Source organism: Suricata suricatta, chromosome 10, assembly GCF_006229205.1.
Source record: "Suricata suricatta isolate VVHF042 chromosome 10, meerkat_22Aug2017_6uvM2_HiC, whole genome shotgun sequence".
Taxonomy (NCBI): domain Eukaryota; kingdom Metazoa; phylum Chordata; class Mammalia; order Carnivora; family Herpestidae; genus Suricata; species Suricata suricatta.
In genome coordinates, this window is record NC_043709.1 from 15,011,832 (window position 1) to 15,027,581 (window position 15,750).

The window sequence follows — 15,750 nt, forward strand, 5'->3', positions numbered from 1 at the left end:
ACGTAATAGAAATGCAAAGCTTTATGCCATCAAGTTGCAACTAAGGAGTCAGAGTGGGCTCTACCACTTTTTAATTGTACACATTTTTGTTAATTTTTGAATTTTTTATAGTAAGCATGTGTCACTTCTGGGCTAAAAAGAACAAAAATCTGGAAAAAATAAAAGTGGGTAAATATATACTGTGTGGCTTTGAACTCTTCTGACTGACACATACATAATGAACAATCGCACTCTTTCTCTGTTTAAATCATTTCTCTCTGTGGCTCACAACGGGGGTGGGGGACGCTGGGCCCCCAGGCTACACTTGGCAGGGTTTGGAGACATTCCTGATCGTCACAACCAGGTGGTAGCTGGGGGTGGGTGGTGCTATTGGCATCTGGGTACTCGCGTGCGGGCAGAGGCCAGGTATGCTGCTAAATATCTACAGTGCATAAAACCCCCCACAGCAAAGAATTATCCAGCCCCAAATGTCAACGGGGGCTGAAAATCCCAACTGACCAAAGGGAAACATCAACTTGGGCATCAGAGAACATGTCTGAAACGTAAAGGGGCAACAGACGTCAGAAATTATTTTGTGTATTAGTCAAAACAACTTAGTGATTGCCTAAAGTTTTTATTCTTTATCAGTAGAAATTACTGATAGGAGTGTATCAATCACCTACTGAATGGTATTAAACTATTAAATAGCCACACCCTGGCAGATCCTCTTGGGAGCTGTATTTGTGATTTGCCCCCCATGTGCAATGACTTTGTGGCCATTAGAACACGTGACATAGGACACATACCTGGCAGAGATGATTCAGTGATGTCTGCCGTCTCAGAATTTGGGAAAACCTTCTTGACACTGCAAGAAGAAAGCATTAGTTTGAAATACTGGCATGCTGTATGGTCCTACGCTGGATTCTCCAGGGACAGATTTCAAAAAGTAGCTTATTTGCCTAAATTTGTCTCACTGTCCAGCCCCCATTTTATGCACCCACTGGCAAAAACATGCATTTGATTCTTTGTTCTCCAATGTGGACAACCATTCCCTAAAATGGCGATATTTGGGGGTACATATTTCAAGGTCACCAGCTTGCCACACCGGCAGGTGTGAGAAATAATGGCGTCAATCAACCGTGAGTAAAAGCAATTATTTACTTGTCTTTCATTTCGCTAATTGCAAGCTCCATCACTTCTCCCCATAAATAATTGCTGGAATCCAGTGGAAGCTTTGAAGAGGGCCCTTTAAAAGTAGTATATCTAATAGGGAAACTTGATTGAGCCTCAGCGGTGTGAGGCACTAGGGACGGCTTTTAGGATGAAACCCTGGGCTGCACCTTGATTGTGGCTTTGCATTCGTGATTGGCCATTTTTATCAAATGATCTCCATGATCTATTTGCATGTTTTGATGATCCTGTTTACTTTGGGTCATATAGTATATATGTGTGTGTGTGTGTGTGTGTGTGTGTATATGTATATATATAGACAGAGAGAGAGAGAGAGAGAGAGAGAGAGAGAGAGTCTATAGCTGATGGTTTGAAGTAGGGTGATCTTAAATCTGCAGATTTCAGGACAGCAGGCAAGCCACGTCCCAGCCCCAGGTCTTCATTCCTGCAGAGCTGCCTGGAGTGGTGTGTGTTTCTGCTCCTCGCACACTCTTCCCAGTGCACCTGAGGCTCCCTGGGCAGAACGGGTGCCTGCAGGCACCCACAGGTGGAAGGCCCAACAGAACTCCAGGCTGCCACGTTTCACCAGGTTTGTTTGGTCAGCACAATTAAAATGGGAGCAGGGCATTCTTCTCATTAATTTCTGAATTGGTCAAGAAACAGAAATTTCCCTGGGATTATTCTAATTTGTACTCAGAGCCAGCTTGGTTTGAAAAATAGGGCGTGGGGTAGAGGAATGGAGTGGGGGGGGCGTTGGGGGCACAGATGAACTTCTAATTTTCCAGACCGATCAATCGTTAATCCTTCTCCTTAATTACTTTTTCTTTAACTTTGTGATGTGGAATTTAGTGCTCACGAAGAGAAAAGAACTGAGGAGTGTGAAATAAAGCAGGCTTTATCAATAGGTGATGGGCACTGCAGGCGGCCTCAAAGCACGTCTGAAAGGGCTCCCTTTGCCTGCAGAGAGAGGGTAATTTGATCTCCTTCATTTTCCTTGCTGGCACTTATTCCGGGCAAGAATGACAAGCTGTATTCAAATGGTGCTTTAAGAAACATATCTTCAAACTTTGTTTTGCTTAAAATCATATCATCTTTGTTTAATAGTATGTGAATCTTCCCACAAAAACAGAAACATTGAGGCAGTGAAAGAGGACCAGGTTTTCAGGCAAAACTAATGATACAGAATGGCTGGTGATGCTCAGCAGCCAAAAAAAAAAAAAAAAAAAAAAAAATCACAGTCCTAATCCCCGTAGGAGAAATATTAATTTGGCTTTCTCATTAGGCAGAGAACTGAATATGAGAAGCCCTGGAGCAGTTTTCTGTCCCCTGTGACCACCATTTTGGGGGCAGGGGATTTGGGGAAATCTCCAAGTGTTGGGGTCAGACAGACTTGAGTTTGACTTCTGGCCCCTTCGTACCAGCTGTGCGGCAGTGTGGCTTTGGGGAGGTTTCTTTGCCTCTTGGAGCCTCGTCTGCAGGATAGGGACATTATTCCCTACATCACAGAGGAGGCATGAGGATTAAATGAGAGGAGATGGCGGTGATGAGCAGAAACTGGTGTCAACAGACCCGGGAGCAAATCCTGCCTTTGCTACTTACTACCTCTCTAAGCCTGTTTCATTTTCCACAAAAGGAGCAGCCACCTGTAATAAACCTTTTGTGAGGATCCAGTAAGTTAATGCATGAAAAGTGCTAGGCTTAATAGTTGGTGCTTTGCAAACAGTAAATGATAGCTGTTGTTATTATTATTTTGTTAACAACCTACATAAAATGTTTGGCACTGAAACGCTGTTCTCCCTTCCCTCAGCTTCCAAAGTCAGTACTTACATTCAAATTTAATATTTCGCAAATTTTCTGGAAGATCATGGAGAGCCACTTTTAGCCACTCGTCCAGCTGCTTGGCAAACTTTCGGATCACCTGAGTTAAGCTAGAAAGAGAAATGATCCATTTTAAGTGTCTTTGCGTGTTGCCCAGTCCTCCCGATAGGCCCAGGCAGGGTTTGGTTTCTCCTGGTGGTGTTTTGGCTGCACCAGTGTCACCCGGAGCAGCAACCTCAGGGACAGGGCAGGTGGCCCAAGGCCCTCGGAGCACTGGTGGGTCTGAGTGGCACACGCATAGAATGTGCTTCCGGTGCCCACGATGGATGGTCGCGGGGGGACATGGTGCGGGGACTCTGAGCAGAGAGGTGCAGACAGTGGGTGGTGGCCTGAGGACACTGTTTTGCTGACAGTCTTGCCCAAGGGCCGGCCCACACAGCCTGGCTCAGGCTGCCCCAGCCATGAATTGGGGAGCAACAGCCTGTCTTTGTACTAACAAAGATCCCTGACCTTGAAACCACCTCTGATCTGGAGACTCAAGGGCTGTTTGGGGGAATGGGGTGGGGGTGAGGGGACAGCAGGTCGCAGCACGAGATGAGAATGTGGGGGACCTTCAGCACCACTTTCAGGCTCTCCCTGTGAACCCCTGGGCTGGGGCACAGGTCATCCATGGAGTCCTCCTCCGGCACTGCTGCCATGGGGACCTCAGAGCCCGTGTTGAGCAGCCACACACCCCCCACCCCCGGCAGCTCCACTGCCAGCCTTGCCCCCGGCAGTGTCCCAGGGACTCCACTGTCAGACCCTGATCCCCAATCTCCTCCCAAGGCAGTCCCACCAGGTTTCTCACACTTTTTCCTCTGCACTTCTTCGCCAACCTTCTCCAAGACCCTCTGCCCACCCCCACGCTCTCTACCAGCCCTGGGCAGCACCCCCATGTTGGTGGGAACACAGCCACAAAGGGATAACTTTCCAGAATTCCACTACAACACAGCTCTCCTCCCCCATCACCCTCACAGAATTGAGGGCCAACCCCGTGTCATCCCCTCCTGCCTCCTCAGGAACCCCACATCACTGACCACCCCTTCTCCAGGACATCCCACCTCTTCCTTCCACCATGCATGCTCCACCTTGAAAATAAACCCTCTTATTTCTTCATGCTGTCTCTTCAGGGTCCCAGCCTCTGTCTTCCACTTCACAGAGATCCTTCTTCAGGAAGCCCATGGTTTCAGTCACCATCTATACTCACTCTTACATCTCCAGAGCTGAGGTCTCTGGAACTCCAGACCCACCACACACAGGTCCCCTCCACGTAGGGTCCCAAAGGCACATCAACCTCAACACGTCCAAACTGAACTCCTCACTAGTCTGTCAGGCTGGTTTCTTTTCTTATGTTCTCTATTTCATTGGGGGCTCTACTTTTTTTGTTTAACTTTTTTATTATGAAAAATTTTAAATATACCCCAAGATAGAATAGTATAGTAAACCTCCAAGTATCTGTGACCCAGCTTCAATAACTAGCAACATTTTGCCAGTTCAGTTTATCACGTGCCATTCTTGCTTTTCTGGAATGCTTTGAGCAAATTCAAGATGTATCATTTCAAAAACTTCGTGTGCATTTGTAACATGCCCTTCAGTATGTAGGTATGTGCACACACACACATTTAAGACCACCGTGACGTTAGTACATCTGACACAATGCACAGCAATCCTATTATCTAAAGCCCAGTTGGTACTCAAATTTCTCTATTTCTCTAGAGTTATCTCTTAGTTTCTTTGAATCAGGAGCCAAACAAGGCCTATACACTTCACAAACACATTGTCTTGTTCTATTTCCAAAGACTTTTTTGAAAATTTTTAAAATGTTTTTGTTTCTTTTTTTTTTTTTTTTTGAGAGAGAGAAAGACATGAAAACTTTGTAGGTGGCCCCGTGCCACCCACTGCATCACCATGAGACCTATAATGGCTGGTCGTTCCTCTTTTAGTGTATCTAGTTTTGAGACTAGTCTCTCTTCCTGGTACCACAGGGTTTTATCTCCAAGTCACCTCTCAACGTCATCCAGTTTTCCCCTTTTCTCTCTGCTTCCAGCTGTCCTCATCTCTCACCTCTTCTCACACACACACACACACTCACTGCAGCAGCTTCTGCAACAGCAGGTACAAGAGCTCTGCTCACCTTCCCACCTCGACCCCATCTTCCACGTGGTGAGAGGGATTTCTCTAAAACACTTGCAATTTTTATCTGTTTCACCTTCTGGTTAAACACCCGCCCCCATGCTTTCACATTCTTTTTTTGGTTGTTTATTTATTTTTGAAAGAGTGTGAGCAGGGGAGGGGCACAGAGAGAGGGAGAGAGAGAATCCACACCAGCAATAGAAAGTCCAATGCAGGGCTCAAACTCATGACCTGAGCTGAAACCAAGAGTCAGACACTTAACCAGTTGAGGCACCCAGGAGCTCCTCCCATTATTCTTAGGATAAAAATCAAAGTCCTCACCATGATCTCCAAGGCTTTCCTCTCCAGCCTCACCTTAAATTTTCTCTCTTGGTCTATATTTCAGCCCCAATTGCCTCCACTCTGTTCTTTCCCACCTCAGTGCCTTTGACCTGGGCATCCTTCCATTCCAAGAGCATCCCATCCTTCCTCGCCTACTCAGCTCCCCCTCAGGTGTCACATCCACAGGAAAACCTTCTCTGAAGCCCTCTAAACTAAATCAGAGTCCCTGGTTATTCCCCTTGAAGAACCCTGTAGTTGTGACAGTTGGTAACAATACACTAGTTTGTGTGATTATCTGAATAATGTCCATCTTTCCCACTAGACTCTATGCTCCAGTAGCAAGGACAGGGACTGTGTCTATTTTGTTTATCACTGTACGTTCGGCAATTAGCATAACATATGACACCGAGTGGGCGCAGAAGGGGTGTTTGTTAAATGAAATGAATGAGTGAATAGTCCCCAAACTCCAGCTGGGCAGACCTTAGATATATTCCCCACAGGGCCCTATCCACACTGTCCCCACCTGTATTTCTCTGACTTCAGCTCCTCCCACTCCATCCCACCTCACCTCACCTCACCAGCTTACTCAGTTCCCGCAGCACCAGTGCCCTTTCTGTTTCTTCAGGTCCTTGACAGCCTCACCAGGACCTTTGCATCTGCTGTTCCCTTGACCTGGAGAGCTCCTGCCCCAGACTGCAGCCTGTTCCCTCCTTCCCTTAACAACTTCAAAGGTTGGTTCAAGTGTTGACCACAGGGTGTGAAGCTGCCAGTATCCCCGCACTCCCAGCTCCACCAACTATTCCGACACTCCCGAGCCTGCCATGTGTTTTGAAAAGAGTAGTTGGCTCCTGGGATGAAAACTGAGTACAGAGAGGCTATGACAGAGCAGGGCGATCTGCTTGAAGGTTACTGCAATAATCCAGGCAAGAAAGTGGCCTGGATGAGGGTGGTAACTGTGGAAACAATGCAATATAGTCAGGTTAAGATATTTTGAATGCAGAGCCAACCAGGATGCCCTGGTGAGTGGATGCAGGTGTATGAGGAAAGATTGCTGCCAAGGATGTCTTCATGAAAGAAAAGTGGTATATGCACCCCCTGTGCCTAGCGGAGTGCCTGATACCCAGGAGGTGCTTAATAAGCGTTGGATACTGAGTGAACCAAAAGTACTGCACATGTAATAAAGCCAAAGTTCAAAACCACTGTCAGTGATTAGTGCATTGGATCCAACTTCTAAGTGAGAAGACTTCTCAGGACATTTGGCCACTCTTGACAGAGGTCAAAGGTTAGCTAAGGGTCTGGAGTGATCACCCTATGGCCTCCAGACCATCAAGGAGGTGGCGTGCCATTCCCACCCACAGCACCTTTCCAGGAGGTGTGACCTGCAGCTGGAGAAGAGGAGCTGGCCTGTGTGCAGGGCCCACTTTCCATGTCTCCTGCCTCCCTCTCACCCCCAGGCTGGCATTCCCAGGGTGGCCCTGCTCCTCCAGTGTCACACCTTCTCACCCCTCTTGCGCAGGTGGCTCCCACGCCTGCAACTCCAGCTCCAGCCCTTCGCCTGCATCTGAATTCCACGCTTGTCACTCTGCATGGCCTCCAGCCGTGATGCTGGCACAACAGCAACAGTGCGACCAGCGGCTGCTGTGTAATGAGTGCCGTGCGCCAAGTGCTAAGCGCTTCACACATATTCCCTACTTACTCCTCACACCCACCCTCTGAAGCAGGTACTATTGTTAGTCCCAGCAGAGAGGTGAGAAATCGAGGCTCAGAGAAGTTATTTTCTCTGTCCAAGGAGATGCAACAAGTATGTGGAAAGCCAAGACTGAAGCTCAGATGTGTCTGGCTCCAAAGCTCTAGGATCTCAGCCTTCTCTTTGCTTCTCTGGTATCTCATCTTCCCTGCCCGGTCCGCCACCCCTAAACACACACACACACACACACACACACACACACACACACACACGTGTCCTAATTCTACTAAACCAACTACTACTAACAACCACTATGCCAAGATCACCTGGGAGGTCATAATAGGTAAAAAGCCCAAGTTTGAGAATGACCTACATTTCCTATAAATAAAGAACATATCAGGGCACCTGGGTGGCTCAGTTGGTTAAGCGTCTGACTTCAGTTCAGGTCATGATCTTACAGCACATGAGTTTGAGCCCCACATCGGGCTCTGTGCTGACAGCTCAGAGCCTGGAGCCTGCTTTGGCTTCTGTGTCTCCCTCTCTAACTGCCCCTCCCCCGCTGGCTCACACTCATGCACACGCTCTCTCTCTCTCTCTCTCAAAAATAAACATACATTGGGGCTCCTGGGTGGCTCAGTCAGTTAAGCATCTGGCTTCAGCTCAGGTCATGATCTCACGGTTCATAGGTTCGAGCCCCACGTCGGGCTCTGCACTGACAGCTAGCTCAGAGCTTGGAGCCTGTTTCAGATTCTGTATCACCCTCTCTCTCTGATCCTCCCCTGCTCATGCTGTCTCTCTGTCTCTCAAAAATAAAAATAAAAATAAAAATAAACATACATTAAAATTTGTTTAAAAAAGGAGCATATGGTTCATGGTTATCTCTATGTTATCACTTGTTCATCTGAATTTCAATATTCTTCACTGATAGAAGGTTAAGGGATAGGTCTGAGCTAGTCAGTTAGTGAGAACTTCTAGAGTCAATTCTCACTTCTCCTCTGGCCAAGCACAGGACTAGGCACATAGAAAGCACTTAAACAGGTTTCGGGGATGAATGAATTCATAAGATTGTGAAAAATCAGCTGTCTGATGAAGTCTGGTCTTTTGAAATAAGTTTTTCTTCTTGATTTAATGGGAAAGGTACTGGGTTTATAAGTCAAAGATCACTTTGGCAATGAGTCAACAATGTACTTTTTAAAAAATGGTATCCTCTGGGGGCGCCTGGGTGGCTCAGTCGGTTGAGCGCCCGGCTTCAGCTCAGGTCATAATCTCACGGTTCGTGGGTTTGAGCCCCATGTCAGGCTCTGTGCTGACAGCTAGCTCAGAGCCTGGAGCCTGCTTCGTATTCTGTGTCTCCCTCTCTCTCTGACCCTCCCCTGCTCACACTGTGTCTCTCTGTCTCTCAAAAAGAAATAAAAGACATAAAATAAACAATGGTCTCCTCTGACAGACTGTAAGCTCAGTGAGGGCAGGAAGCATGCTTATCTCCTTTAATGTGTTCAGGACTCAGCAGAATGTCCAGCATGTTTTAGTAATCAATACACATTGTTTAATAAAGAATGAATAATTGACTCATGTTTGTTTCATTTATTTGCATGTGACTAAAGTCAGTTCAGTCACTAAAGTGACTAAAGGGATTTCAGATCTTAAGCTCCAATTTTCACATCTATAAAAACAAGCCAATTACAGAGAAGGAGGCAAGGGTTAGCATTTCATTAGCACCCCCCACAAAATGCTTTCTAACAAACTACAGATGTGTGTAACACCTAGTAAGCCGTGCTAGAAGGATGTGAAGCTCTCATGTAACGGTGCGCATACTTTCACTGTCCCCCACCCCCAGGCGGTACTTTCTCCCGACAGAACAAAGGTACACATTCGGCCACTATCTATTTCACTTGAGCAATTCACGGGAAAGAGTAACTCAAAACTTAAAGGGGGTGTGTGCTTTCTCTCTCTATTATATACATAATTTTTTATAATCCTATGCATATTTTAAACTCAGATATATATATGCATATACACATGATTATAAAAATATTCCAGTCTTAACTAGAACAGTAGAAAAATGCAGAAAAGCATGAGACTAAAATCTGACTACAATCTCACTGGGAAGTAATCTTTGCTCCTATCCAGGTATGTGTCTGTCCCACCTAGAATGTGGAAAATTTGAAAAAGAAACACTCCCACCACACCAAGAGTAAGCCAGATAATTCACAAAATCCTAATTTTTCTTGAACCCACCAGACAGCTGAGGTCACAACCACCTTGTCTGGAAGACACAGAAAGACAGGCACTTCGAAAAAGAGAAGGACTTAGGAAAGTTCCTCTGTGTCTGAGGGAGGGAAGCAGGATCTCTAGGTAAAAAGAATTCAGTTCAATGTTTAAGACAAATTGCTAAGGGCCAAGTGTGAACTAGCATGAGAGTACAGAACTCTGGTAGTCCACTGAAGGTACCCATAACAACAACAAAACCCAAACCCAATCCACTCCTAAATACGCTGATTCAACTCCTTACATCAAGAGCTAGGAAAGGAAAAAGCATATCTATTTCCAGGCATAAATACTATTTACTTCATTCAGTCTCTACTCTTCTAACCACAGTTTGGAAGTCAATAAAAAATTATAGGACACATAGAAAATTAAGAAAAAGAATCTACTATGACTGAATGGATTAAAAAAAAAAAAGACCCATTTATACACTGCCTGTAAGAGACTCAATTCAGACATAAAGGCACATACAGACTGAAAGTGAAGGTATGCAAAAAGATAGTCCATGCAAATAAGAGTGGAAAAAAAGTAATAAAACAAGGTAGCAATACTTATATCAGACAAAACAGACTTTAAAATAAAGACTAACAAGAGACAAAGGCATTACATAATGATAAAGGAATCAATCCAATAAAAAGATAAAATAATTGTAAAGTATCTATGGACCCAACACAGAAGCACCTAAATCCACAAAGCAAATATTAACAGACATAAAAGGAGAAATTGACAGTAGTAGAAAACTTTCACATCTCATTTATATCAATGGGTAGATCATCCAAGCAGAAAATCAATAAGGAAACAATACATTAGACAAGATGGACTTAACAGATATATTCAAAACATTTTATCTAAAAACTGCACAACACATATTCTTTCCAAGTGTATATGGAACATTCTCCAGGACATATCACATGTTAGGCCACAAAACAAGTCTCAATAAATATTTAAATCATATTTAGATATTTAAATCATATCATCTTTTCTGATCATGAAATTATGAAACTAGAAATCAATTACAAGGAAAAAAATGGAAAAAAACACAAACACATGGAGGCTAAACAAAATGCTACTACACAACCAACGGGTCAATGAAGAAATCAAAGAGGGAACCAGAAAAAACATGGAGACAAATGAAACTGAAAATACAATGGTCCAAAATCTTTAGGATACAGCAAAAGCAGTTCTAAGAGGGAAGTTCTACCTCAAGAAACAAACAAACAATAAAACCCTCAAATAATGTAACTTTATGCCTAAAGGAACTAGAAAAAGAACAGACAAAGCCCAAAGTAAGTAGAAGAAAGGGAGGAATAAAGATCAGAGTTGCAATAAATGAAACAGAAACTTACAACACAATGTATCAATGAAACAAATAGGTGCTTTTTTAAAAGGATAAACAAAAATGAGAAACCTTTAGCCAGACTCAGCAAGAACAAAAGATAGAGGACTCAAGAAAATCAGAAATGAAAGAAGAAAAATAACTACTGACACATCACAGAAAAACAAATGATTATGAGAAACTATTACAAAAAATTATACAACAACAAATTGGACAACTTAGAAGAAATGGATATATTCCTAGAAATATACAATTTTCCCAAACTGGATCAGGAAGAAACAGAAGATCTGAACAGACTGATTACTAGTAATAATAAAAAAAAACACTCAATAAATATTAAATCCAAAGCCAGACAGCTTCACAGGTGAATTCTACAAACCATTTAAAGAAGAGTTAATACTTATTATTCTCAAACTATTCCAAGAAACAGAAAAGAAAGGAAAGCTTCCAAATTTAATCTACAAGGCCAGTATTACCCTGATACCAAAATCAGACAGACACTACCAAAAAAGAAAAGTACAGGCCAGTATCTTTGATGAACACAGATACAAAATCCTCAACAAAATATTAGCAAATTATATTCAAAAACACATTAAAAGCATCATTCACCAGGATCAAGTGGGATTTAATGCCAAGATGCATGAGTGGTTCCATATACACAGATCAAAGTGACACATCACATTAATAAAATGGAGGATAAAAACGATATGAACAGCTGAACAGATGCAGAAAAAGCATTTGACAAAATTCAACATTCATTCATAATAAAAAAAAAACTCAACAAAGTGGGTTTGGAGGAAACATACATCAACATAATAGAGGCTATATATGACCAATCCACAGCTAACATCATACTCATTAGTGAAAAACTGAAAGCTTTTCCTCTAAGATCAGGAACAAGATAAGGATGTTCACTCTCACTAATTTTTATTCAACAAAGTTCAGGAAATCCTAGCCATAGCAATCAGACGAGAGAAAAAAAATAAAAGGCATCCAAATTGTAGAGTTAAACTGTCCCTATTTGCAGATGACATGACACTATATATAGAAAACCCTAAAGATTCTACCATAAAACTTAGAATGAATGAATTCTGTAAAGTTATAGGACACAAAATCACCATACAGAAATCTGTTGCATTTCTATACACTTATAATGAAGTAGGAGAAAAAGAAACTAAGAAAACAATCCCATTTACAATTGCACCAAAAAAAATAAACTACCTAGGAATAAACCTAACCAAGGAAGTGAAAGACTTGTACTCTGAAAACTATAAGACAACAATGAAAGAAACAGAACACAATATAAACAAATATAAAGAAATACATGCTCATGGGCTGGAAGAATTAATATTGTTTTTAAAATGTCTATACTACCCAAACCAATCTATAGATTCAATGCAATGTCTTATCAAAATTCCAGTAGAATTTTTCAGAGAACTCAAGCAAATAATCCTAAAATTTGTCCACAAACACAAAAGATCCCAAATAGCCAAAGCAGTCTTGAGAAAGAAGAATAAAGCTGGAGGTACCACAATCTCAGATGTTAGGATATACTACACAAAGCTAAAGTAATCAAAATAGTAAGATACCGGTCCAAAATAGACACACAGATCAATGGACCAGGATGGAGAGTTGAAAATAAACCCATGCTCATATGGTCAATTTATCTATGACAAAGGAGGCAAGAATATACAATGGCCAAAAGACAGTTTTTTCAACAAATGGTATTGGGAATACAAGACAGCTACATGCAAAAGAATGAAACTGGACTACTTTCTTACTATGTACACAAAAGTAAACTCAAAACAGATTAAAGACCTAAATATGAGACCTGAACTACTACTAAAAGAAAACCTAGGTAGTAATCTTTTACTCATTGACCTTAGCAATACATTTATGGGTATGTCTCCTCAGGCAAGGGAAACAAAAGCATAACTATTGGGACCACACCAAAATAAAAACCTTTTGCACAGCAGAGGGAACCATCACAAAACAAAAAGGCAACTTACTTGGTGGAGGAAGATATTTGCAAATGATATATCCAATAAGGGGTTAATATCCAAAATATAAGAACATATACAACTCAACACCAAAAAACAGATAATTCAATTAAAAATAAGCAGAGGACCTGAACAGACATTTTTCAAAGGAAATGTACCGATGGCAACAGATACAGGGAAAGACGCTCAGCATCACTAATCATCCAGGAAACACAAATCAAAACCACAATTAGGTATTACCTCTTACTAGCCATGATGGCTAGTATCAAAACAGTAAAAAATAAAAAGTATTGGTAAAGATATGTAGCAAAGGGGGAACCCTCTGCACTGTTGGTGGGAGTGTAAATTAATGCAACTACTGTGGAAAACAGCATGGAGTTTCCACAGAAAATTACAAATAGAAGTACCATACAATTCAGTAAAAAAATTCCACTGCTGGGTGTTTACCCAAAATGAAAACACTAATTCTATGTTTACCGCAGCATATTTGCAATAGCCAAAATATGGAAGCAACCCAAATGTCCAACAATCAATAAACAAATAAAGAAGATGTGGTATATATACACAATGGAGTATTGCTTGGCCATAAAAAAGAATGAGATTTTGCCATTTGCAACAAAATGCATGACCCTAGAGAAGATTACATTAAGTGAAATAGGTCAGATAGTAAAAGACAAATACCATATGATTTCACTTATACATGGAATCTAAAAAAGAAACAAACAAATAAAAAATCAGAAACGAGGACTCATAAACACAGAGAACTGGTGGTTGCCGGAGGGGAGGGGCACAGGGAGGATGGGCAAAATAGGGGAAGAGAATTAACATGTACAAACTTCCAGTTATAAAGCAAGTGAGTCACAGAGGTGAAAAGCACAGTACAGGGAACAGAGTCCATATTACGATAATGTTGTATAGTGACAGATGGTAACTACACTTACTGTGGTGAGCACTGAACAATGTACAGCACTGTCCAATCACTAGGTTGTGTGCCTGAAACTAATATAACATTGTATGTCAACTACACTCCAGTAATAAAAATTTTAAGAAGAAAAAGCATCTACTCTCAAGATATAAAGCCATCAAGAGATCCTGACTATCAAACAGGGAATTTAAAATAACTATCATTGGGGCATCTGGGTGGGTCAGACAGTTAAGCATCTGACTTCAGCTCAGGTCATGATCTCACAGTTCTTGAGTTCGAACCCTACAATAGGCTTTCTGTTGTCAGCACAGAGCCTGCTTCAGATCCTCTGTCTCCCTCTCTCTCTGCCCCCACCCCCACTGGCACTTGCGCATGCTCTCTCTCTCTCTCTCTCAAAAATAAACACTAATTTTTTAAAATAAAATAACTGACTAATATGTTAAAGGTTTCCTTGGAAAGGGTAAACAATAAGTATGAACCAATGAGGAATTACAGCAGAAACACAGAAATAATAAAAAGCTACCAAATGAAATGTTAGAAAATAAAAACAAAATATGGCAATAGAGGTGAAGAATGCCTTCAACAATCTCATTAGTAAAGCTGACATATGCTAGAAAAAAAAATCAGTGGGTCTGAAGATAGGCCAATAAAAATGAATCTAACCACAACACAAAAGGAGTGAAAAAAGTTAAACAGATCATCCAAGACAATTGTGGGACAGTGTCAAATGATCCGATATGCATATAACTGAAATCACGGAAGGAGAAAGGGGAGACAGCACAGAGAAGAAGATAATGGCAGGGAGTTTTCCAAAAATAATGAAACATCAAAGCACACAGATCCAAGAAGCTCAGAAAATCTCAAGCAGGGTTAACTAGACACATCATATTCAAACAGCTAAAACCAAAGGTAGAGAAAATCTCAAAGTAAGCCAGAGGGAAAAAGGCACATTGTATACAAAGCAGAAAAGACGTACAAAGATAAACACACAAGCCAGAAAATGACAGGTTGAAATCTGTGAAGTGCTGAACACAAAACCAAACAGAAATTTTGTGAATCCAGAACACCATGCCCACTGAAAGCATCTTTCAAAAATAAAAGAGAAATAACTTTCTCAGACCAACAAAAGCTGAGATGATTCATTAGCACCACACCTGCAGTCCTAGAAATATTTCAGACAAATCTTCAGGCAGGGGGATATGATAACATGATCAAACACAGAAACCAGGATTTTATGTAAAGAAATAAGGCTCAGAAGTCACTAGGATGACAGTAAATTTAAAAGATTGTTTTCTGAATCTTTAATCACTCCAAAGGTGAATTATCTAAGGAAAAAAGAGTAACATCTCTAAGTGTAGAGCATCTATGAGACCAAAATGAGTGATAGCAACAGCATAAAAAAATGAGAGAATGAAATGCAGGCTGTGAGGTGCAGGATGTTACCTGAAGGAAGGCTGTGAATAACAGAAATCTATAAGCCCAGAGGCTCCCACTAAAACAATTTTCAAGAGATGTATAAGAAACAGTCCTATTATGAAGATAAAATAGAATGATTTTTAAAAATTAACCTAAAACTAGGCACAAAGAGAGGAAAAAAGGATAAAAACTGAAGGAACTAGAAAACAACTGAGATGGGAAATTTTAGTCAACCATATTATGAATAACATTAAATATAACTCACATTAAATATAAAGGTCTAGACATAGCAACAAAAACTGGAAATTGTCAGACGGGGATCTGTGTTGGCTACATGAGACCTACTGTAAATACAAAGACACTGAGCAACAGAGTTGAAAAGATATGCCGGGCAAATAAGTGATTGCCAGGGGATGGCAGAGGGAATAAGAGGGCCAGGAGAAAAGTTTTTAAAGCGATGAAACTATTCTATGTTTCACTCATACAGTTGACCCTTGAACATGATTGTGAACTATGTGAACACACTTACACATGTATTGATTTTCAATACACATAGTAAATTTATTCTCTTTTCCTTATGATTTTCCTTTTTTTAAAAGTTTATTTATTTATTTTGAGAGACCGAGACAGCACAAGTGGCGGGGGGGGGGGGGGGGGGGGG

The 15,750-nt window shown here is 41.7% G+C and overlaps 1 protein-coding gene across 3 annotated transcripts in view; it reads right to left on the reverse strand.

Moving 5' to 3' along the window:
• RFX4 (regulatory factor X4) overlaps nt 1-15,750 on the reverse strand; it is a 158,793-nt gene that overhangs the window by 42,501 nt on the left and 100,542 nt on the right. For all 3 annotated transcript variants that reach the window (XM_029953171.1, XM_029953170.1, XM_029953172.1), the window contains 2 exons: nt 2,977-3,077; nt 786-844 (listed from right to left, as the gene is read on the reverse strand). In XM_029953171.1, the coding sequence (XP_029809031.1) occupies nt 786-844; nt 2,977-3,077 (160 nt within the window). The remainder of the gene's footprint in view (nt 1-785; nt 845-2,976; nt 3,078-15,750) is intronic.